Source organism: Pituophis catenifer, unplaced genomic scaffold, assembly GCF_029215685.1.
Source record: "Pituophis catenifer annectens isolate HBS135680 unplaced genomic scaffold, rPitCat1.0.hap2 SCAF_8, whole genome shotgun sequence".
Lineage (NCBI taxonomy): Eukaryota > Metazoa > Chordata > Lepidosauria > Squamata > Colubridae > Pituophis > Pituophis catenifer.
Window position 1 is genome coordinate 3,795,674 of NW_027256888.1, and position 25,165 is coordinate 3,820,838.

A 25,165-nucleotide genomic window follows, 5' to 3' on the forward strand; every position below is an offset into this window, starting at 1 on the left:
AAGGTTAATTTAAAAAAAAAAAAGTGCATCGTGGGCACTAGCTACAGAAAAAACAGCCCGCCTGCTTTCACGTCAGGAGAAAATAATTCTTCTTGAACGTTTTTCCTGCATCAAGCTGTGTTAACTACAGCGGTGAAAATTGCAAACTATAAAACGAAGCGGGCATGTTTTTGCCTACCCCCTTATTATTAATTTAGAAGCAAATAACTACATCTCGAATCGTGCAGTTAGTTAATTACTTTCTAGGGATTTCTTAATTGAGGGATACCCACGATTCATATCCAAAGCTGCTGAGAATTCGCGGGTGTTTCTTTTCTCCCGCTTGTCTGACGGGAGGGGAAAAAAAATCGAGCGCGACTTCTTTAGCAACGGAAATTCTACTCCTAACTTGCGTTACTACTTCTGTTTGATCTGGAGGAAAGGATTTCTTTAATTTCCTTGCATGACCGAGAAGTAAGATGAGGATAGTTTTAAGCAGAGAGGAGCTTAATCCAACCTTATTTGGGTTTAGCACAGTGGTGAAATTCAATTTTTTTTTTACTACCGTTTCGGTGGGCATGGCTTGGTGGGCGTGGCTTGGTGGGCGTGGCAGGGGAAGGATACTGCAAAATCTCCATTCCTTCCCCACTTCTGGGGAAGGATATTGCAAAATCCCCATTCCCTCCCCACTCTGGGACCAGCCAGAGGTGGTATTTGCCGGTTCTCCGAACTACTCAAAATTTCCACTACTGGTTCTCCAAACTACTCAAAATTTCCACTACCGGGTCTCCGAACTACTCAAAATTTCCACTACCGGATCTCCAAACTACTCAAAATTTCCGCTACCGGATCTCCGAACTACTCAAAATTTCTGCTACCCGGGTCTCCGAACTACTCAAAATTTCTGCTACCCCCGGGTCTCCGAACTACTCAAAATTTCCACTACCGGTTCTCCAGAACCTGTCTGTTGTGGTCCGTCAGCAGCCTGAGGAGCTGGCAGAGGAGTCGGACAGTGAGGAGGCTGAGGAAGAACAGGGGCCAGTCCTGGAGGCTGGGGAAGGCCCGGATGAGGGCTCTGTGTCGGAGGCAGAGATGGGGCCAGGGCCATTGGGGAGTGATGCGCGGACTCCAGAGCCTCCAGAGGCTGACAGTAGAGAGGCAGAGGAACAGGAGGAGCCTGTTCCTAGTGCACGTATGAGAAGAGCTGCCAGAAGGCAAGAGCAGCTACAGCAAAGAGGAAGACTCGGATGTAAGGCCAGGAGATGTTTGGCCCCTCCCATAAGGCTTAAAAGACCAGCAACGGCTCTTGGGCTCTTTGTCAGAAAACAACGTTGATAGACTTATTCTTGTCTTGCTGCACTTGTCGACGTCTTCTGCTTCTGAACTTTTGCCAAGAGAAGCCTGCCTAATTATACCAAGGTTGGTGATTAGACTGACGAATTTGTGTTATGAGGAATTTGTTTTAATTTAGTTTGGTTTAGTTTAATTTAGTTTTCCTATCACCTTCTTCCTCCTCTTTCTTCTTCTTCTTCTCCTCCTCTTCTTCTCCTTCCTCTTTCATCTTCCTCCTCCTTCTTCTTCTCTTCCTTCTCCTCCTCTTCTTCTTCCTTCTTCTTCCTCCCTCCTCCTCTCCACAAAACCCACTCCCTTCTACCTCTGATGATTGATGACGTGACCAACTTGGGTAATGAAACGTCTGCAGGAAAGCCACCAAGCTTGGAGGACCCCAAAGCCCCCACAGTTCAACCCTGAGCTGAGTAAACAGGAGTGTTTACTGTACTTTACTGTAAGAGCCGGGGTGGCACAGTGGTTAGAGTGCAGTGCTGCAGCTACTTCAGCTGACTGCTAGTTCAGCAGATCAAATCTCACCGGCTCAAGGTTGACTCAGCCTTCCATCCTTCCGAGGTGGGTAAAATGAGGACCCAGATTGTTGGGGGAAATATACTATTTAGTACACTGTTGATTGTTGTAAGCCGCCCAGAGTCCTTAGAGAGTGGGCAGCATAAAAATATGATTAATAAATTAACAATAAATACTTTAAAAAGGCCCATTTGGAAAATCCTACCCAGAAACGTTTCTTCCGATTCAGTTCTCTCTTTTCGGCGGGCTGGTTCAGCTTCTTCCGTGAAGGAGTCCTGCAGAAAAAAGTATTGAATTCATGGTTAAAGCAGAAGCCAAAGAAATGTATTCATTCATTTATTCTGCTTCTATCCTGCCACAATCAAATGACTCTCTACCGTTTGAATATGCTTTTAGGATTCAGTAACTTGGCATTTCGATTTAAAGAAAGCAATTTGCGGTAAAGTAAGATCGCAAATTAACGAAGGTTTTAAATTTTTTTTCAAGGGTTGCTTTGTTAGGCCAAACACCTGCAGGTAAGTCCTTGACTTACAACAGCTTGTTTAGTGACTGTTCAAAGTTACGACGGCACTGGGAAAAGTGAATTATGTCCATTTTTTTACCCTTATGACCATCGCAAGATCCTCGTGGTCAAGGGGGGAAACCAGATTAAATTTAACAACCGTGTTACTAACTGAACAATTGCAGTGATTCGCTTAACAATTGTGGCAGGAAAGGTCATAAAATGGGGCACTTAACAAATGTTTCGCTTAGCAGCAGGAATTCTGGGCTCAATTGCGGTCATACATCGAGGACTTCCGGCAGGCCTGGGGCCGTTGATCTTGTTGTTGCAATCTTGCAAGATCCGACCATGAATGGTATGCATGGGCTTTTAATGTTTTTTTTAAAAAATGTTTTTATGATGTTTTTTTTAAATAATTTTCCTATGTTCTTTGTTGTATTATTTTTGTTGTAAGCCACCCAGAGTCCCTTGGGAGTTGGGTGGCATAGAAATTCGATAACTTAAATTAAATAATTAAATTAAATTAAATTAAATTAAATTAAATTAAATTAAATTAAATTAAATTAAATAAATTAAATTAAATTAAATTAAATTAAATTAAATAATTAAATTAAATTAAATTAAATAAATTAATTAAATTAAATTAAATTAATTAAATTAAATTAAATTAAATTAAATTAAATTAAATAATTAAATTAAATTAAATTAAATTAAATTAAATAAATTAATTAAATTAAATTAAATTAATTAAATTAAATTAAATTAAATTAAATAATTAAATTAAATAAATTAAATTAAATAATTAAATTAAATTAAATTAAATTAAATTAAATTAAATTAAATTAATTAAATTAAATTTTATTAAATTAAATTAAATTAAATTAAATTAAATTAAATTAAATAATTACCTGTATTGACTTCAAACAATAAACTGATAGTTAGAAGTCAACTACCCAGAGGCCTAAGTTTACAAATACTTGGAGAACCATTTATCTTCCCCCACCTGGCTCCTGCTAACCCAAGTATCTGGCCCTTACAACTTGCTCTCTGTGTACACCGTGTTCGATTAAGCTCTTCTGAACCAGCTCGGGAGTGGCGGAATCCGCGCTTCCTTCCGTGGATCCCCCCTGCGATTCGACCACGCGGTCAGACTTGGTGGAAAGGCTGGGGGAAGGTTCAAAGAGAAAGGCTGAGCAGTCCTTGTCTGGCTCGTCTTCCACGCCGTTGCTCGCTTCTCCGTTCACGGAGATCTTTCCATCCACCTGCATTTCGAAACCCAAAAGCAGATGAGAATTATTAGGCTCGGAGGCCATCTTGGGTTAGTTCTAATGAGAAGGAAAATGGTTAGGACTACAAAATTGCCCTCTCTATATCTCATCTATAACTGTTGGTCCATCTGTCCATCCATCCATCATTTATCTCATCTATCACTTGTCTGTCTGTCCATCCATCCATCCATCTGTCCGTCCATCCATCCATCCATCATCTATCTCATCTATCATCTGTCTGTCTCTCTGTCCATCCATCCATCCATCCCATCCATCATCTCTCATCTGTCTATCTGTATGTCCATCCATCTATCCATCCATCTATCCATCCATCCATCCTTTTCACCTGTCTATCTGTCCATTCATCATCTATCTCATCTCTCATCTGTCTGTCTCTGTCTATCCATCCATCCATCCGTCCGTCCACCCATCAACTATCTCATCTATCTATCATCTATTATATCTGTCCATCCACCCACCCACCCATCCATCTAATCCATCATGTTCCATCTGTCTATGTGTATGTCCATCATCCATCATCTTTCACCTGTCTATCTGTCCATCCATCATCTATCTCATCTATCATCTGTCTCCATCCATCCATCCATCTATCCATCCATCATCTATCTCATCTATCTCATCTATCTATCTATTGTCCGTCCGTCCGTCCATCCATCCATCTATCCATCCATCCATCTATCCATCCATTATCTGTCTCATCTATCATCTGTCTGTCTCCATCCATCCATCCATCTATCCATCCATCATCTATCTCATCTATCTATCTATCTATCTATTGTCCGTCCATCCATCCATCCATCCATCTATCCATCCATTATCTGTCTCATCTATCTATCTACCTATTGTCCGTCCATCCATCCATCCATCCATCCATCCCTATCTCCCTAAACTTGCATGCTGCCCATCTCGCTGGGGGCCTTCTTCTTTTCATATCTTAACCCACCTTGAAGTTTCTCAAAATCTCTTGGGTATCCTTCGGCTGGGAGTAAGGCTTGGGCGTCATCAGAGGCATAGCCATGGAGCCTGAGGGTCTTCTTGAGGAGGGGGAGCCGGTGGACGTGCTGGCCTCTGATCCATCGGTGGGGATGATGGTGGCTTCAAACTTGGCAGTGAATTTTGGGGCTGGGAGTGACTGCTGCCGTAAATATCGGAGGGGGTTAGGGTCCTTGGATGGGGAGGATGAATTTGGCTCAACAGAATGGCTTCTTTCCAAAAGTTTTGGCATCTCCAAGCGTTCAAGGACAGCTTCGCTAATGGTGAACCTCTCGATGTAATGCTGGAGTATCCTATCTGCCTCTTCTTGAGATCTGGCATTCTTGTAGGCTTCGTGAAGTTCTCTTTCACGCTTCTCTCTGTTTTTGAAAGTAACGGAAACAAGATGGCGGAATGTTTACTGACGCTCCTCAACCATCCAGCTCAGGGTCGTCCCAAAAGCTCTTCTTTTCAAAAAAGCCAACGGGACTTCCTTGGTTTTCCTTTGAGAACATCTCGCTCCTCATCCAAGAAGCTTCCACCCTTCTGAGAACCGAAGAAACGTTTTGAAAGAAAAACAAAGGAAGTCCAGTTTGCCTATGGAAAAGCAGCTTTGGGAGAAGATTGCAGAGCGATACATCTGGACAATGAGTGGGCAACTACCATATTTTTCGGACTATAAGACGCAGCTAGATTTTGAAGAGGAAAACAAGAAAAAAAAATAGTTTTTGGCCTCCGCGTGTCCAGTTTTTGTCCTCCCCGGGCCCCAGGAGCACTCTGCAGGCCTCCCAAACCCTCTGCGCGTTCCGTTTTTAGCCTCCCGAATCCCACACGCATCTCATTTTTGTCCTCCCCAGCCCCCAGGAAGTGTGGGGGTAATAATATGTTTTATAAACATGGAATTGTCACATGTCATGACCTTTTGGTCACAAGGCAAATATGTCCAGACTGTGGGGTCCTTGGTGCTCTCTGAGCTGGGTTGTTTTCTTGCAAACGTTGTGTTACCCAACTAGGTAACCTCATCAGTGCTATAGGGGAGTAAGGGTTTGCTCTGAGGATGTTCCCAAGGTTGGGTCGTGAAACGTTTGCAAGAAAATCACCAAGCTCAGAGAGCACCAAGAACCTCACAGCTCAACCCTGAGCTACAAATATTCTTTTCTATTGATTCCCGGACCATCATTTTTTTTAGCCAGGATTGCCTGGGCTCATTCATACACTCAACCCAACCCTTATTATGACCTGGTGGGCCTTCTGCAACCAGCCTTGGTTTCCTTAAGGCTACGTACTTCTCCTCCACAATCTCTCGGTACGTCTTGATGCTCTTCCGTCTCTCATTGCTTCCCTCTCCTCCAGTGAGTAACTGCTCCATCTTTTTCCTCTCGGCTTCCTTTTTCAGCAAATCCTGAGAAGCGCTCCTCCGACGGTTTTTCCACCGGGCTAAATCCTACATTAAAATCACAGGGTGGAGAGGAAACACCCAAGTATGAAGATTTTACAGAGCAGGTAGTTATAAGGCTAACTCTGAGCTTCCCAACCTTTTCAAACTTGGTGGCCTGGCGGCACGAGTGGCCTGCTTGGGGTACGCAGAGTTTCGGGAGAACCTCTAGTTAAGATTCGGTGCAGTTTGGAGAAACCCCCAAATCCCACTCCTGGCTGGCCCCGCCCACCCCTCCCCTCCCCTCCCAGGAGTCCCCACACGGCCCGTTTTGGATGCAGGTAAGTACAGAGTGCGTACAGAGGCTCGGGTAGGGCGAAATTCGAGAAGGCCAGAAATGGGCCTGTTTTTGACCTGCAGAGGGCCTCCGGAGGGCCTCCGGAGCCTGGGGAGGTCATTTTCACCTTCCCAGAGGCTCAAGGAAAGCCTCCGGAGCCCAGGGAGGGCAAAATCGCTCCGCCCTCCGTGGTGCAGGAGGCTGACTAGGCCACATCCACCATGGCCACACCCACCCAGCAACCAGGGAGAGAACCCTTTGCTAAAATTTTTGAAGCCCACCCCTGCCTGGCAGTGTGTGTGTGTGTGTGTGTGTGTGTGTGTAAATAGAATAGGGTTAGGGTCAAACTGTCAAATTAAAAAAATAAATAAATAGAAGAAGGCTGCGGTCAAGCATTTTCACATTGTTTCCTTCTTGTGCACGAACTCGGCAGAAGTCAAACCAGTGGTGAAATGTAAAATTTGTTTAAAATTTCTTTTAAATGCCTCTGACGATCAGGCAACTCAGCTTGGATCGTCAGAGATATTTAAAAGAAAAAAAGGGTTTTTTTTTCTTTTAAATGCCTCTGACGATCCAAGCTGAGTTGCCTGATCATCAGAGGCTTTTTTTTTTTTACTTTTAAAAGCATTTTTTCGGCCGAAGAGGTTGTAGAAAAAATGCTTTTAAAAGTTAAAAAAAAGCCTCTGATGATCGCGCGGCTCAGCTGGGCATGGGGAGGGGGGGCAGGGATTTTTGGTACCGTTTCTCCGAACCATCCACCTCCATCGCTACCGGATCGGGCGATCCGGTCCGAACCGGGAGCATTTCACCCCTGAGTCAAACGTCTGATGAACTCATGATAGCTATCACTTATAATATGTTGTGTTAGTCTTAAAAAGTGTAATCTGAGTTTTTTTTAAAAAAAAATCTGGTCTGCCACAAGCTAACACAATTCTCCTCCTATAATTCCCAGTTAAAAATGTAAAAACATAGCATATACAGGGCCGGAAGAGACCTCAGTGGCAGGAGTCCTTATACCATCCTGGTCAAACGGTGGTCTAGTCTATTTTTGAACACCTATAGTGATGGAGCACCCATAACTTTAGGAGGCAAGCTGCTCCACTGATTAACTGTCCTGTCAAATTCCTCCTTACTTTCAAGTTGGAACTAAGTCCCTTTGACAAGCTTCTACTCATGGTTTCTTGTCCTGTCCTCAGGTGCTTTGGAGAATAAGTCAACCCTCTTTTCTCTGTGGCAACCCTTCAAATATTGGAAGACAGTTATTGTGTCTCCCGGATCCTTCTCTCTTGATATGCTAGACATACTTCTAGCTGTCCCAATTGTTCATCGTAACATTTAGTCTCCAGATCTTTTATTATCTTCGTTGCTCTTCTTTGCACGCTTTCCGGGCGTCTCAGATTTAATTGTGTAATGTAATAGCTGCCAAAAAAGCGAATGCAATCCTAGGTTGCATTAACAGAAGGATAGAATCAAGACCACGTGAAGTGTTAATACCACTTTATAAGGCCTTGGTAAGGCCACGCTTGGAATATGGCATCCAGTTTTGGTCGCCACGATGTGAAAAAGATCTTGGGACTCTAGAAAGAGTGCAGAGAACAGCGACAAAGAGGATTCGGGGACTGGAGGCTAAAACATATGAAGAACGGTTGCAGAAACTGGGTATGTCTAGTTTAATGAAGGACTAGGGGAGACATGATAGCAGTCTTCCAATATTTGAGGGGCTGCCACAAAGAAGAGGGAGTCAAACTATTCTACCTGAGGGTAGAACAAGAAGCAATTTCTCCTTATTTTGAGGTTGCTTCTCCCTCCTTGATGAGTTTCCATCCGTTGCTTCTTGTCCTGCCTTCAGGTGCTTTGGAGAATAGGCTGCTCCCTTCGTCTTCCAATATTGGAAAACTGCTATCATGTCATCCTTAATCCTTCTTTTCATTAAACTAGACACACCCAATTCCTGCAACCGTTCTTCGTATATTTTATCCTCCAGGCCCCTAATCCTCTTTCTTGCTCTTCTCTGCACTCTTTCCAGAGTCTCAACATCTTTTTTTTAACAACGTGGCGACCAAAACTGGATGCAAATATTGTGGTAAGTGTGGCCCTTACCAAGGCCTTGTAAAGTGCTATTCACATTTCACACATCTTGAGTCTATTATTTATTTGTGCCTGTAACTTAAATGTGGTTTGCAAAAGTTCTATGATAGCAACTGCCCTGTTTTCCCGAAAATAAGACCCAACCGGAAAATAAGCCCTAGCATGATTTTTCAGGATGCTCGTAATATAAGCCCACTGGTGAAATCCAATTTTTTTTTTTACTAGCGGTTCTGTGGGCATGGCTTGGTGGGCGTGGCAGGGGAAGGATACTGCAAAATCTCCATTCCCACCCCACTCCTGGGGGAAGGATACTGCAAAATCTCCATTCCCACCCCTGGGGGAAGGACATTGCAAAATCTCCATTCCCATCCCACTCCGGAGCTAGCCAGAGGTGGTATTTCCTGGTTCTCCAAACTACTTAAAATTTCCGCTACCGGTTCTCTGAACTGCTCAAAATTTCTGCTACCGGTTCTCCAGAACCTGTCAGAACCTGCTGGATTTCATCCCTGTATAAGCCCTACCCAGGAGTGGGTTCTACTTACCTTTACTACCGGTTCGCAACGGGGCCGCGCATGTGCTATTCTGCGCAAGCGCAGAAGCATTTTGGTGACGTCGGTGGGTGGAGCCTCCCGCCGGTTTTACTACCGGTTCTATAGAACTGGTGCGAACCGGGGGCAACCCACCACTGGCCCTACCCCAAGAATAAGCCCCAGTTAAGATCGTCAACCAGACAGAGGCTTTTATACTGTATTTCCCCCCAAAATAAGACCTAACTGGAAAATAAGCCATAATTTTTTTTTTTGGAGCAAAAATTAATATTAGACTCTGTCTTATTTTGGGAGAAACATGGTAGCTCAGCCTGTCATAGTACTACTACGGACCCCACTACTCACATCTTGCCATTGATCCTCGTCTTCCTTCAGCTGATTGTGAATGATCTGAAACTTTTCATGGCGATCTTTACTGTGAGGCTGATTGACAGTGCCCTCGTCTGGGCATCTCATGTCGAACATGCTTACGCTCCTAGAAAGGAAAGGAAAGGAAAGGAAGTTTGTCAACAGCGGATTCTGAAGATTTCAGCCACAGGAGGGGGCTGCAGGACAATGGCTCTGCTTCCATGGAAAGCTGTGAAGTCCCTTAGCTTAAGATGCCTTCGGCCAGACATCTAAGAATCAGAGATTTCCTTATGCCAGGGTTGGGAAAAGCATGGCCCTTTTCTGACTTGTGGACTTCAACTCCCAGAATTCCTGAGCCGGCCATTTTAATACGCGAGACTTGGGTTCGAAGGCAGAGATTGGGAAACCATGGTCCTTTTACGACTTGTGGACTTCAACTCCCAGAATTCCTGAGCTGGCCATTTTAATACGCGAGACTCAGGTTCGAAGGCAGGGATGTGGAAACCATGGTCCTTTTGTGACTTGTGGACTTCAACTCCCAGAATTCCTGAGCCGGCCATTTTAATACGCGAGACTCGGGTTCGAAGGCAGGGATGTGGAAACCATGGTCCTTTTACGACTTGTGGACTTCAACTCCCAGAATTCCGGAGCCAGCTCGGGAATTCTGGGAGTCGAAGTCCACATGTCAAGGTTCCCCACACCCCTGTTTTAAGTGGAAGTGCCCAGAAGCAGCCATACTAATCACATACGTGCAAGTTGGCCGCTTAAGCCAAACCGAAGCATGTCCAAAGCTATTTTTTATTTTGCTCAGCGTGATGGCATGAATTCGGCACAATCTTCTATAGATAACCTTGTTAAATTTCTCAACTGTCCCTTCTCTTTTGGGTTGAAAAATGTCAAAACCCCTGTTGCCCGTACCGGTGTTTTTCAAACTTTCCTGAAGATTTATTTCTAAATTTAGAAGGCCTCCTCAGTTAGAAGTTCAATGATAGTGCTATCAATTCTTCACCTCTGCAGCAGTGGTGGGTTTCAAATTTTTTTACTACCGGTTCTGTGGGTGTGGCTTGGTGGGCGTGGCTTAGTGGGCATGGCAGGGGAAGGATACTGTAAAATCTCCATTCCTACCCCATTCCAGGGGAAGGATATTGTAAAATCTCCATTCCCACCCCACTCCAGGGGAAGGTTACTGTAAAATCTCAATTCCCACCCCACTCCAGGGGAAGGATACTGTAAAATCTCCATTCCCACCCCACTCCAGGGGAAGGTTACTGTAAAATCTCCATTCCCACCCCACTCCAGGGGAAGGATACTGTAAAATCTCCATTCCCACTTCACTCCAGAGGAAGGTTACTGCAAAATCCCCATTTCCTCCCGATCAGCTGGGTCTCGGGAGGCAGAGAATAGATGGGGGCGGGGCCAATCAGAATTTTTACTACCAGTTCTCCGAACCACTCAAAATTTCCACTACCGGTTCTCCAGAACTGGTCAGAACCTGCTGAAACCCACCTCTGCTCTGCAGGGGTAACCTGGAACTACGCAGGCAATGCTGAACCCTGCTAAGAAGTCCGTGTGACTTCGTTGCCTGTCCGTAAATAACGGACTTTAAGCCAGAATTTCTAGTTTTCGATGTCTAAAAAGTTTCCTAATGCAAAAGTCCAGCTGTTTTTTGAACAGCAGCTTTGGGATATGGAACTGGGTTCCCGGTTTCGATTTCTGAAATACTTGAAATGACACTATATAGAGACACTAAATAGAGACAGTTGAGAAGGACGTAACAGCTAGTGTTTTAGGTTAAAATGCCAGCAGTGAGTAAGCTGTGGTAGCCATCTCTGTTGAATGCACATGCAGAAATATTGTTTTTGTTATATTTTGTTAAGAAGCAGATCCTGGAAAACATTGAGACATATTAACACATAATAAAACAATGAGCAATTTCTCTATTCTATGACAATTTCTCTTGCACGATGAAGCCAAGAAGCTGATTATGAACGTTAAGCAAGATAAAAAAAGATTATATTGCAAAGATAGCACAGAGAAAACAAGTCAAAGACACCGTATGCAGCTGATGGTTTTTCAGGACTGGTACATATAGATTGGATTTCTGGCTGCTTTTATTTTTTTTTTGGGGTAAAAAGGCAGGTTAATTTTATAAGCACGTCCATTTCGCCTGTCATCCTTCCGTGAACTGAAACAGCTCTAGTGAAATGGACCAAATACCATGCAGAGATCATTTTATCGCTGTGTGGAATTTCCACCTTTTTTGCCATTTAATTCTATTCTATTCCATTCCATTCCTTCAAGACAAAATTTCGTATTCCAAAGAAAATGGACCTCCTGCTAAAAATAGCGGTCTCCCTTCCCACCTCACATCCGCGATGGCTAAGGTTGTGAGGACCTGCATTTTGGCATTATTTAGAGGAGTATTTTGTTGCCTTAATTACTACTGTCTGTTGATGAACGGAAGGCAGGAAGAGAAATAATACTGAAATGCCAAGAGATGGAATACATTGAATTAAATCTTTTTGTTAGGATGCTTGTAGAAGTTTCCGTTCCAGACACTAGCAGGAGCTGGTGCATTAAAATACCAGCCCCATTAATCTTTCCTGTCGATGCCTATTTAATAATCAAGGTCCTTAGCTCCTTCTTTCTATCTAAAACTTTATTAAATAAAAATACCCATTTCGCTGTAAAGAGGAAGCCAGCTATAAAGAAAACAGCCTCAAAAAATATATATATCAATGCCTGTTAAGCATCCATATTCAATAAAGGTTGGACTTTTTTTCCCCCTGAACAACTTACATGTCATCTGCATCAGGAATTCAATTGATTAATTGATACAGCAATGACAGATTTTGTCTATAGTAGTGCGTGTCAATTACAGCCACAGAAACAGGATACAAAAAAAAAAAAAGACACCAAGATATAAATGGAAGGATGGAAATACAAATTATAGGAGTCCTTCCTCTACCTTTCCTTCTAGCAAAATTTTAGCTGTACAAAATATGTGATATACTGTAATGGCATCCCATTTTTTACCCAACTAAATATTGTGGGGAGAAACAAAGAGCTGTAAGATTGCTATTTTGGACTGGTTGAAGTGACATGGCCTTGTGTTAGGAAATGACTATCATCTAACTTGTTGGGTTGGCCATATATAAACCATCAATGTAGCTTTAAGACTGCTGTATTGCATCATACTGTGTCCTGATTGGTTAGCTCTGTAGCCAATGTCCTTAAGAGGGCGCTAGAAACATGGTTTGTTTTTCTTTGCTCTCTGATATCTCTGTATGCTACTGTTTGCAACTCCAGAAGAACTGTTTATTGTGAATGACTATGACGACTGGTAAGAAGACTTTGTTATTGGATTATCCCTGGGCTGTCGTTTTGACTATCTCCTGCTTTATATGTGTATGACCCGGACTGTTTATTGACTGTGCCTTACTATTTCCTGAAAGTAAACACAACTCAGTGTATCTGTGTGTTGACTGTATTTATTCGTAACTACTCTCAATCGCTTTCATGTACACACCCTTGCTACTCTAAAAATCCTGTGGAATGGGTTATGCAGTTACTCTAACTAATCTGCCATACTTAAGTCAGTTTTGACCAAAAATACAGGTAAAGTACAAGTAAATCCTTGACTTATGACCACAATTGAGCCCCAGATTTCTGTTGCTAAGGGAGACAGTTGTTAAGTGGGCTTTGCCCCATTTTACGACCTTCCTTGCCACTGTTAAGTGAATCACTGCAATCCAGTGCTGAAATACTGCACAGTTTGCCACCGGTTCGCTACCGGCGCATGTGCAGTGCGCGCCAAATGTGCACTTCATGCGGAAAAAGGAGGCTTAAGAAGGTAAGTAGAACAGCGAGGGGCAGAACAGATGTGCTGCGTGATTTAGATTCACTATAAATCATGCGGTACAGCTGATCATTGGAAATACCGGTTCGGATGAAACTAGCTTTTTTTAATTACCAATTCGCCCAAACCGGTGCGAACCGGTACCATTTCAACCCTGCTGCAGTCGTTAAGTCAGTAAAACCGTTGTTAAGCAAATCTGGCTTCGCCATCAATATCACTTGTACGGAGGTCGCAAAAGGGGATCGCATGACCCCGGGGACACTGCAACCGTCATAAATACGAAGCAGTCGCCAGGTGACTGAATTTTGATCACACGACCATGAGAATGCTGCAACGGTCGTAAGTGTGAAAAACGGTCATAAGTCAAATTTTTCAGCGCCGTCGTAGCTTCAAACGGTCACTAAATGAAACTGTTGTAAATCGAGGGCTACTTGTGTTATAGCATCTGGAAAGTAAAATGTGAAAAGACTGCCTCTAATTTCAGTCGCTTTCCAGAAAAGTTTTATTTCCATCGGATTCTTAAGTCATACGTACTGCACTGCATTAGGTCAAACGGCAGACTTTTAAAATCACTGGATTTAATGAAAAAAATTGCCAATTACCTCTAATAAACTCTTATGATATTACAAATCTGCAGACGTGCGGTTTTCTCAAAGTCAGCGTTAAATATGTCCATTGATCTCCTAATGAAACTCAGCACAAAATCAGAATAGAGACCATGAACAAAATTAAGAATGGTTTCAATTTAAAAAAAAAAGATTTTTGGAGACAGACTAAAAGGATGATTATCATTTTCTTGCTTCCAGTCAGCATGGATAACTGCCACAATTATTTATTTAACATTCCAGTTCAGGGAAAAAAAAAAAAAACCCAGTTATTTTTAAAATGTGATTCCAATGCAAAAATGTAAGCATTATCAGCGGCTTTTGATGTGGAAATGCACAAAAAGGACTTGTCTCTATAAAACTATTTTGGGGTTTGGCTACAGGACGGAGCTAAACTGCTTTAAGAAAAATAATTCTTTTTAAGGAATTGGTCTTATTAGCAGGAAAAAAAAATCTGCTAGAAGGCTACGTAGCAATGATTCCGTCTTCAATATAAGAAATCATGAACTTAAATCAGCATAAAATTAATACCAATGTAAAAGCAATCCGTTTCTGACGTATCCAAACAGATTTGCTGTTTAGTAAGTTTGGATAGCAATTATTTTACAAGATGTAGGTAAGTGTTATTCCTCCATGTGCATTTTCCAGGAGGAGAAGAATCATTTTAAAAAATGATTCTTATCATTTTAGTATTGGATATTCATTCTTGCTTTGAATGTCTTTGCTAAAAAGAATGTATTTGCCCGTCAGAATTTCTGGTGCTGCCTGAATAAATATACAGAGAAATATAGGTAATCCTTGACTTACAACAGTTTGTTAGAAGTTACAACGGCACTAAAAAAGTGATTTATGACCGTTTTTCACACTTATGACCAGAAGTGGGTTTCAGCAAGTTCTGACCAGTTCTGGAGAACCAGTAGTAGAAATTTTGAGTAGTTCAGAGAACTGGTAGTAAAAATTCTGACTGGCCTAGCCCCCATCTATTCTCTGCCTCCGGAGTCCCAGCTGATTGGGAGGAAATGGGGATTTTGCAGTATTGTTCCCCTGGAGTGGGGTGGGAATGGAGATTTTACAGTATCCTTCCCCTGCCACGCCCACCAAAGCCACACCCACAGAACCGGTAGTAAAAGTTTTTGAAACCTACCACTGCTTATGATTCGCTTAACGATTGTAGGAAGGAAGGTCGTAAAATTGGGCCAAAAGAGTCACTTGACAAATTTCTCACTTAGCAACATAAATTCTGGGCTCGATTATGGTCGTAAGTGGAAGACTACCTGTATATAACTGTATCTTATCAAATATGGATAATCAAAAGGCCAAAAATCCAAGACAAATGAGGTGATGGGTCAGATTATGTTGTCCGTTTCTACTCCACGCCTGATTTCTGTCAAACTATGAAGGTTTTCCATGAAGAGAACCAGACCGTGGATTCTTGAATTATAGCTATGAAATATCTTAGTTTTTTGTTGTTTTTTTAATTTGATTTATATGCCGCCCTTCTCCGGAGACTCAGGGCGGCTTACAATGCGTTAAGCAATAGCCTTCATCCTTTTGTATATTTTATACAAAGTCAGCTTATTGCCCCCACAAACTGGGTCCTCAATTTACCTACCTTAGAAAGGATGGAAGGCTGAGTCAACCTTGAGCCTTGGAGAGATTCAAACTTATTAATTGCAGACAGCTGGAGTTAAATTACAATGCATTAGTCTGCTGAGCTATCCAGACCATGTGAATGTATTGTTTTGGATATTAACCACAAAAACTAAATTGGTGGACAAAATAGAATAAACAGAGTTGGGAGGGACTTTGGAGGTCTTCTAGTCCAACCTCCTGCTTAGGCAGGAAATCCTATACCATTTCATACCAATGCTTGTCCAATCCTTTCTTTAAAAAACTCCAGTGTTGGAGCATTCACAACTTCTGGAGGCAAGTTGTTCCACTGATGAATTGTTCTAACTGTCAGGAAATTTCTCCTTAGTTCTAAGTTGCTTCTCTCCTTGATGAGTTTCCATCCGTTGCTTCTTGTCCTGCCTTCAGGTGCTTTGGAGAATAGCTTGACCCCCTCTTCTTTGGGGTAGCTCCTCAGATTACAGATCAACAGAGTTAGAAGGGCCCTTGTAGGTCATCTAGTCGAACCCCCACCCCCGCCCAAGCAGGAGACCCTGCCTACACCATTTCTAGATATTGATCCAAATATTCTAGATATTGGAACACTGCTATCGTGTCACCTTAAAAATGGGTTTCATTTATCCTCACAATTATGGCCCATTGACGAAGGCAGAAAAAGTAGACTTTTAAGGATTTCCCGCCCATCGTTTCCGTCAATTGCTTGACGGAAGAAGGTAATATCTCAACACTCTACGTTTTAGTCATTTAAGAGAAAACCCTGAAAACTCATGGGAAAAAGAAGGCAAGAAACAAGAGCCTGGTGGTGCAGCAGACTAAAGCACTGTGATTAACATCAAGCTGTCTGCAATTACTGCAAGTTTGAATCTCACCAGGCTCAAGGTTGACTCAGCCTTCCATCCTTTCTAAGGTAGGTGAAATGAGGACTCGGATGGTTGGGGCAATAAGCTGACTTTGTATAAATATACAAAAGTATGAAGGCTATTGCTTAACGCATTGTAAGCCGCCCTGAGTCTCCGGAGAAGGGCGGCATATAAATCAAATTAAAAAAAAAAGAAAAAAAAATGAAGACTCTTGATCACGGGTGAGTTGCTGCGGGTTCGCGAGAACCTCTAGCTAAGATTCTGTGCAATTTGGAGAACCCTGAAATCCCACTCCTGGCTGGGCCCGCTCACCCCTCCCCGCCCCTCCCAGGAGTCCCCACGTGGCCCGTTTTGGATGTAAGTGCAGGGTACACGCGGAGGCTCGGGGAGGGTGAAAAATGGGCCTACCGGAGGTTCAGGGAGGCCGGAAACGGGCCTGTTTCTGGCCTCCAGAGGGCCTCCGGAGCCTGGGGAGGCCGTTTTCGCTCTCCAGGAGGCTCAAAGAAAGCCTCCAGAGCCTGGGGGGCAAAAATGCCCCCTTTGCCGTGGTGCAGGAGGCCGACTAGGCCACACTCACCCAGCAACCGGGCAGAGAACCCCTTGCTAAAATTTTTGTAGCCCACCCCTGCTCTTGATGACACTTGCTTGGAAGCCTGCATGTCAGGGAGTTTTTTTTATTTATTTATTTACAGAGCTGCATTTTTAAAAATTTTTTGGATATTAACCAGCTGGGATCGATAAACTCCTTCCTTCCAATGTTGGTAACCCTTCTCCTAAACTTTCTGCTTAACAATCTTCTCAACCTCAGTTATCCAAACCTTCCACCATTATAATTCCATCTCCTTTTAATCATCACAGACATCCCCACTCCCCCAGATCTTAAAAACAGAATCGCATCATGAATTAGCAAAAGTTCGCTTTCCCAGCCATGGCATGCTTGGAGGCTTTCTGGGAAAATTGGGATTTTAATGCCACAGCGAAACGTATAGACGTCAAAGCACATGTATTTTCCATCAGCGCTGCAGAAGGACAAGGAAAAGCACGAGGATCGAAGTGAATCAGCTGCAATTTAAGTTAGTAGGAAGTACAGAAAGCATGCAGCTCGAGCGGTTTTAAGGATCCAACGTTCGCACACGACAACTTACTCTGTATCATCAGACACAGGGGTTCTGCAGCCGGATCTATAAAATCAAATATAAAGTTAGAAATGCTGGGCCGGGATCGTAACGAAGGTTTCAAATGCACTGGCTTGCAGGGAAACGCGATTGCTTTTCCATCTGAAATAAAAAGTTTTAGAAGGCAGGGGAAACTGACAAGAGCACTCCCCTTGCAGAAAACCACACACGAAATAAAACTTTCATTCTGTCACTCCGTAGAATTTTAAGAAGTTTTTTTTAAATCAATATTTAGAATTCGGAATTATCCCGTTAGCAAGTCACAGTGTGAAAGTAAAGAGAGAAAGCAATTCCTAACAGAAGAACTGATAAAATAACAGTAATAATAATAATAATATACGGGTAGTCCTCGACGTACGACCGCTATGGAGTCCAATATTTCGGCTGCTAAGCCAAACATTTGTTAAGTGAACTCTGCCCCATTTTTCGACCTTTCTTACACAGTTGTTAAGTGAATCACTGTCGTTGTTTTCGTAACATGGTTGTTAAGTGAGTCTGGCCTCCCCATTGACTTTGCTCCATTGAGGCTGCAACCGTCATAAATACAAATCAGTTGCCGAGCGTCTGAATTTTGATCGCACGATCATGGGGCTGCTGCAACGGTGGTAATTATGAAAAATGGCCGTTAAGTCCCTTTTTCCGGTACCCATTGTAACATTAAACGGTCACGAAATGAACGGTTGAAAATCGAGGACTACCGGTATGGTTGAGATCAGCCACACGCATGCAGTTACGACACGTGTCTTTGAATATTAGTAGCTCGGGATGGTAGTTATGTTGTCGGTTTGAGCTCCGAGCTTGGCGATTCGGTTGCAAACGCTTCGTCCCCATTCGAGGAGATGTCGTCAGTGCGTTTTGAATTGTGCTTGTCTGGGGGAGCCCTGTGTCAGTGTACGAGAGTTCATGAATTGGAATAGACATGGTAACAGGTCAGCCAATGGGGAATGTTTGGTGACGCAGATGGCTCAGAGCCTGGGCATGGCTTAAATTCACTGATCTGCGTATATATGAGAGCTTCTGTGATTCTATGGCTTCTGTGATTATATTGATTCTGTACTTCTGGATTCTGAGTTCTGGTTCTGGCTTCTGCTGTATGGTATTGTATATAAAGAAGTTTCTCATGTAAATGAATCCTGCTGAATTCTTTACTTGTGTGCTAGTTAAATTGCTGCAACCTCTAACACCCTGGCCATCCGAACAAGAACGTCAGCACTAATTTACATTCACACAGACAGTACTTAAAACCAAGGCCTACCGACGCAGCAACTACAGCCAGCCAATCACACAACCCGAAATCAGACCAGAATTCAGCAAGGTATTTAAAGGCTGGTGGTCCCCCCAGATGACCACAATCCAAAGCACACTGACAACGTCTCCTCGAATGGGGACAAAACGTTTGCAAACAAATCGCCAAGCTCGGAGCTCAAACCAACAATAGAGCAATAGCACTTGGCACTTAGACTTATATGCCGCTTCACGGTGTTTTACAGCCCTCTCTAAACGGTTTACAGAGTCAGCCTCTGGCTTCCAACAATCTGGGTCCTCGGAAGGATGGAAGGCTGAGTCAACCTTGAGCCGGTTAGGATCGAACTGCCAAATTGCAGTCAGTCAGCAGTCAGCAGAAGTAGCTTGCAGTTCTGCATTCTAACCACTGCGCCACCACGGCTCTGTATATAGTAACTACACAGGTCGTAACGTGACAATTAATGTGGGTCAACGCCTTTACCCTGTAGCGCATCGGATGCTGCAAATGAGAACGGTGCGTTCTATTTCTGCAAGATTATATGTAATTTATAAACTGCGATTAGCAGACTTCCTATCTCCAGAGAAAACCGCAGCGACTTACGTTGACGGCAAATTTCTCGAGAACACGATCACCGTTCACACAGCCCAACTGCCGTAGATTTAGTAACAACAAAGGCTCATTACTGTCACGCATGCATGTTAATGTGCAACGCAATGCATCAGGTAGCCTGAACAACACACTTTATAGGAGAGGATCGGGGACATTAGGGTGCAAGGTCTGAACTGAACGACGGCTCACATTTGCAAAGGGTCAGCTTGTAGGGTGGCAAGTTGTATGGTATTTATTTCCAGACGTTTCTGCTTCTCTGGTGGGATTACACGGGTCCCCAAAATTTTCTTGTCAACAACAGAACGTACGTCCTCTGGTGCTAAACCTGCCGCGCTACATCTCTTGTGTTCCGGTGTGTACGCGGGCTGCATTGCGAGGCTTTGAGGGATCTCCCCGCAAAACTGTTCGGCTCCCACCGAAACTGTCGCGAGGACGCTTAAAAGAAGAGTCCATTTTTAGTTGGCAGTGGGATACAGGGCGGATCAGTCAATCACCCCTCTCCAACCCAAGGAGCCCAGGATGGAGTTTATGTCCCAAGGCATGCATTAAAATCACAATGAAAAGGCAGTATTTTTCAGCATTTGTCGTTCTGAGCGCCACCCAGGCAGACGAGAGACTGTGAATGGAGGTTTTGCACTAGACCGGCACCCACAAATTATATCTTGGCTTTAATTAAAGGAATACTTGTTTTAAGGGATACATTAGGGGTGGCTAGCGTATCATCGAGACCATAAATGGCACAGGGGAAGAAAAAAAAAAAAAGACTCGTGTCATCCAAAGATAGAAACAAGAGCGAACGAACAATTTCTACGTCATTGGATTCCATTGGTTTTCTTACAGACGTTTCACAACCCAACTAGGTAACATCATCAGCGCTAGAAGGGAGTGGGGTTTGCAGAGAGGAGAAAGACTGTGGGGTCCTTGGTGCTCTCTGAGCTTCGTGGTTTTTGTTAGGAAATGATTTTACCTAACTTGTTGGGTTGACCATATGTAAACCATCAATGTAGCTTTAAGACTGCTGTATTGCATCATACTGTGTCCTGATTGGTTAGCTCTGTAGCCAATGTCCTTAAGAGGGAGCTAGAAACCTGGTTTGTTCCCCTTTACTGACTCTTTGCTTCTCTTTTTGCTAATATCTTTGCTGTCTTTGCTACTGTTTGCAACTGTTTATCGTGTATGACTACAACGACTGGTAAGAAGACTTTGTTATTGGATTATCCCTGGACTATTGTTTAACCATCTACTGCTTTATACGTGTATGACCTGGACTGTTTATTGGACTGTGCCTTATTACTATTTCCTGAAAGTAAACACAACTCGGTGTATCTGTGTAGTGGCTGTGTTATTTCCTAACTACTCTCAATTGCTTTTCATGTGCACACCCTTGCCACTCAAGGGTTGCTCTGCGAATTCCTCAATGGTTTTCTTACAGATGTTTCAGGACCCACCTAGGCAACATCATCAGTACTAAAAGAGAACCCCAGAAGGAAACACCATTCTGTTCTAGCACTGATGTTACCTAGTTTGGGTGATGAAATGTTTATAAGAAAATGATCTGTCCCCGTCCACACACACACACAAACACAGCCAGCCGAGGGTTAAGAAAGTACTTGGCACGCACACAGGTTGTTATCTCAAACTTGGCAGCAATATAATCACCGTCTGCCAAGAGCTTTTACTGCAACAGATAACATAAAATTACATACGCATTGCAAATAGTCCAGCAAAACAATATCCCTTTCGGCAGCTTCAGACATTGTTCAAGTGACTAGCCAAAGTTCGTTTTTGTTCGTCACGGAGTTTTACCAGCCACCACCCTCTCTTATATAGTCTCTGGGGTGTGGTCCAGTGACTCAGTTCTAATCCCTAGCACGCCTCCTTAGCTGCTGCAACCGTTTATCACGCCTTCGTTGGCGTGCATCCAGGAATGATGGCTCTCCTTCGCTCTCATCCGAGACACCTGGCTCCTGGCTAATCTCCTCTCCCTCGGCCGGCACCTGAGACAGTGCCAGAGGGGAGGGGCCTGGAGAGGGAGGCCTGGCTGACTCCTCTCCCTCATGTTTGGAGCCTTCTTCCTCCGATGAGATAGGCTCAGAGGGCGGGGCCACAACACTGCCAGCGAAAACAGAGCTCGGAAGAGCTGCACGCGGCCCTCGCAAGATCCGTTTTCGCTGCCAGAGGCACCACGGGCCAGTCCTTTGTTGTTCCCAGGGCAGCCCCACAGGCCAGATCTAAGCACCCCGCGGGCCGGATCCGGTCTGTGAGTTTGACATCCCTGCTCTACAGTATCCTGCAAAATTTTTTGGGAGAAATGGAGTTCCGACGCAAAACCCAAGCCAGCCAAATGAGGCTAACGACAACTCTCTCTTTCTTTTGCTCTTCTGCGCAACACCATAAGCAAACGAATACCAAGGTGTGAGTACAACTATATGTTTTCCTCATCTTACGGCCTGACACGCAAACCTGCAGGAGATCGGCTGCTAGCGTAAAGGTTTAGGAAAACTGAGTTAAACGTGATCGTTTCTCCGCATGTCTCGTCTTCTTAAACTTTTATCGTACTGGTTATCTTCTGTTAGAACAGGGGTATCAAATTCAATTTCATTGAGGGCCGCATCAGGGCTGTGGTTGACATTGGGGGGGCCGGGTGGGTGTGGCCGACTGTGCGGGCATGGCCAGCTTGACGCCACTCACTGGGCGTGGCCAGCTGGGTGGGTGTGGCTAGCTCGGGGTGTGTGACCAGCTTGACATCACTCCCCAAACTGCTGGCATGTTTCCTCTTTGCATTGAGTAGACCGAGCTGAAGCGATGCGGGCCAGCCCCTTACATTTTCCAGGATGACCCCATGGGCCTGATCTGACCACATCACAGGCCGGATCTGGCCTTCAGGCCTTGAGTTTGACACCCCTGTGCTAGAATATGATGGCACCGGATTGGTTTTGATTGACCTCTCCTCAGCGGTGAAATCCACTTACCTTTGCTACCAGTTCGGGAACGGGAGCGCGTGGGAGTGCGTGCACTCTATGCATGCGCGCACCTCTTCTGCGCATGCACAGATGGTAAAAAATGGGACGTAATGACGGCGCTACAGGTTCGCACGAGCCGAATAGATCCAGTTGGATTTCACCGCTGCCTCCCCTCCCCTCATGTTAAATTCATCCTTTCCGCTTAAGCAATAACCCTCAAACCTTTTCATGCAAAGTAGGCATAAGAAGTTCACAATAACCTTTCTGGCTTTTCTGCTTTTGGCTGAACATTTGGCTCTCTCTGACCAACTATATTTCTTTGGCGCTTCAATGGAGCATTACAAGTCGCTAAACGGTTAGCCGGGATAAGAGGACTAATCGGTTTAGGAAAAGTCCCGAATCTTCTAACCATCATATCATCTCTTTCAAGATCTGGGAAGCGGTCATCCGATTCTTCTTCGCTATTGTCTTGCCACTCACTCAGACCGCTGGACCGTTGCCGCTGGGCATCAGCGCAAACATCCCGGACTGATGACTTATAACCATCTGAATCGGGCAATGATATTTCGCTAATATAGGAGAGCAGGAGACAGAGAGAGAGAGAGAGAGAGAGAGAGAGGAGGAGAAATAATGAAAGCCACATGGAAAGGCGAAAGAGGAATCTCGACTTATCTTTCACAAGGAACGTCACAGCTTCTTAAAAGTAGCTTCAAAAGAAGATTTACACCAACATCCAAAGATTTAAATAATGGGAAACTTAACCAATGTGAATATTTTGCATTCTACGTCACCCAGAAAAAGAAGATTAAAAAAACCCACAATGGCATAGATCACTTTTAAGATATACACTTCAAAGGTTTCCTGAATGAAAAGCAGATATTTTCTTGAACCGATGGCTTTCAAAAGAGGGTTGAAATTTTGTACTGTTCTGCCAGTAATGAAAGAAATGCATATATATGTATGTATGTATGTATGTATGTATGTATATAATGTCAACTCGCAAAGCATCCCTGGCCTGCTCTCGAGTTGCCATAGGCAAAGGGGATGGGAAACCGACGAAGCAGCCTGCAGCCAAAGACAGGAGTGCATTCCAGACATATCTTTTTCAAGGCTGTCTCCCAGGGTTACCCACAACGGCCGGAGGGGAATAGTCTCTACAACCCGCGAAATTGCTCCGTTGGTGAATGTGATTCATGACACACCCGGGGGTGGGGGGTGGGGGGGCAACAGGGTCATGATTAGGGCTGTAAATTATGTGGGGTCAGAGTTGGCTTCACTTGGAACGTGCCAACATGAAGCTCCTAATAAATAACTGGATTTCTTTTGGCTCGAAACTCATGATTTAATTAGGGCATCCGTTGGAACCGACATATAGCTCCTCCCTATATATATTTGGGAAACTCCTCCCATTTTGGGGGGTCAATTTCCATCACTGTTCCACAATGCATGGACCTCTGCTTAGGACTTCTTGGGCGCCCTCACTTTGTGTCCTGCAAAGCCATTGTGCGAGGCCATTTCGGAGGACTGAAAATGTTCCTAAGTCGTTTTCTATGGAGATTCTCAAGTCATCCAGGTCCCAAAGGGCTTTATTGCTATTTTCTTGAAAACCTTTCGCTTCTCATCCAAGAAGCTTCTTCACTTCTTGAGCAAAGAAGCTTCTTGGATGAGAAGCAAAAGGTTTTCAAAGAAACACCCCCACCCCCACCCGATAAAGTCCTATTGCCTTTTGAAAAATCACCTTTGGGACTTCCTTTCTTTTTCATCTTTCTTTCTTTCTTTCTTTCTTTCTTTCTTTCTTTCTTTCTTTCTTTCTTTCTTTCTTTCTTTTCTTTTCTTCCTTCCTTCCTTCCTTCCTTCCTTTCCTCCCTCCCTCCCTTCTTCCTTCTTTCCTTTCCTTTCCTTTCCTTTCCTTTCCTTTTCCTTTCCTTTCCTTTCCTTTCCTTTCCTTTCCTTTCCTTTCCTTTCCTTTCCTTTCCTTTCCTTTCCTTTCCTTTCCTTTCCTTCCCTTCCCTTCCCTTCCCTTCCCTTCCCTTCCCTTCCCTTCCTATATTTAGCATATTCATTTATTGACTCAATGCATTTACTACAGTGGTGAAATGTAAAATTTGTTATTACCGGTTCTGTGGGCGTGGCTTGGTGGAGGGTAATGTGACTGAATGGGCATGGCCAACTTTTTTTTTTTTAAACTTTTAAAACCATTTTTACTACAACTTCTTCGGCCGAAGAGGTTGTAAAAAAATGCTTTTAAAAGCCTCTGACGATCCCAGCTGAGTTGCCTGATCATCAGAGGCTTTTTTTTCTTTTAAAAACATTTTTTTCTACAACCTCTTCGGCCGAAGAGGTTGTAAAAAAAAAAATGCTTATAAAAGCCTCTGACAATCCCAGCTGAGCCACGCAATCGTCAGAGGCTTTTAAAAAACTTTTAAAAGCATATTTTTGGCTGAAGAGGTTGTAGAAAAAATGCTTTTTTTAAAAAAAAAAAAGCCTCTGATGATTGCACGGCTCAACTGGGCTTGGGGGGCTGGGGGGTGGCAGGGATTTTTGCTACCGGTTCTCCGAACCACCCGCCACCATCGCTACCGGATCGGGCGATCCGGTCCGAACCGGGAGCATTTCACCCCTGATTTACTATCTTAATCCAGATTTCTAGATGGTGCCCAGTAATAGTACCATGTAACATATAACATACAGCAAATAACATACAACACTTCTAACTTCCTCCTTGTTCTCATCCGAAGAGAGAAAAATTGGAAGCGTACAAAGAGACAAAAGAAAACAAGAAACCAAACAAACGTTGGATGAAAAGGCGAAGAAAATCACAATCAGTGAAAATAAAAAGAATATTTGTTAACGTTAAACATTTAAGGAGTCTCTGGATGTGGGAGATTGGAGAAGCTGATGTGAGGGAAACAAATAACGCT

The 25,165-nt window shown here is 43.7% G+C and overlaps 1 protein-coding gene across 1 annotated transcript in view; it reads right to left on the reverse strand.

Moving 5' to 3' along the window:
- Positions 1-25,165, reverse strand: part of LIMCH1 (LIM and calponin homology domains 1) — a 184,840-nt gene that overhangs the window by 13,461 nt on the left and 146,214 nt on the right. Inside the window, exons 12-19 of the mRNA XM_070948930.1 lie at positions 22,505-22,813; positions 19,471-19,716; positions 17,397-17,432; positions 9,296-9,425; positions 5,889-6,046; positions 4,574-4,982; positions 3,379-3,603; positions 2,016-2,114 (exon numbers count right to left, since the gene is read on the reverse strand). Of these exons, the coding sequence (XP_070805031.1) occupies positions 2,016-2,114; positions 3,379-3,603; positions 4,574-4,982; positions 5,889-6,046; positions 9,296-9,425; positions 17,397-17,432; positions 19,471-19,716; positions 22,505-22,813 (1,612 nt within the window). The remainder of the gene's footprint in view (positions 1-2,015; positions 2,115-3,378; positions 3,604-4,573; positions 4,983-5,888; positions 6,047-9,295; positions 9,426-17,396; positions 17,433-19,470; positions 19,717-22,504; positions 22,814-25,165) is intronic.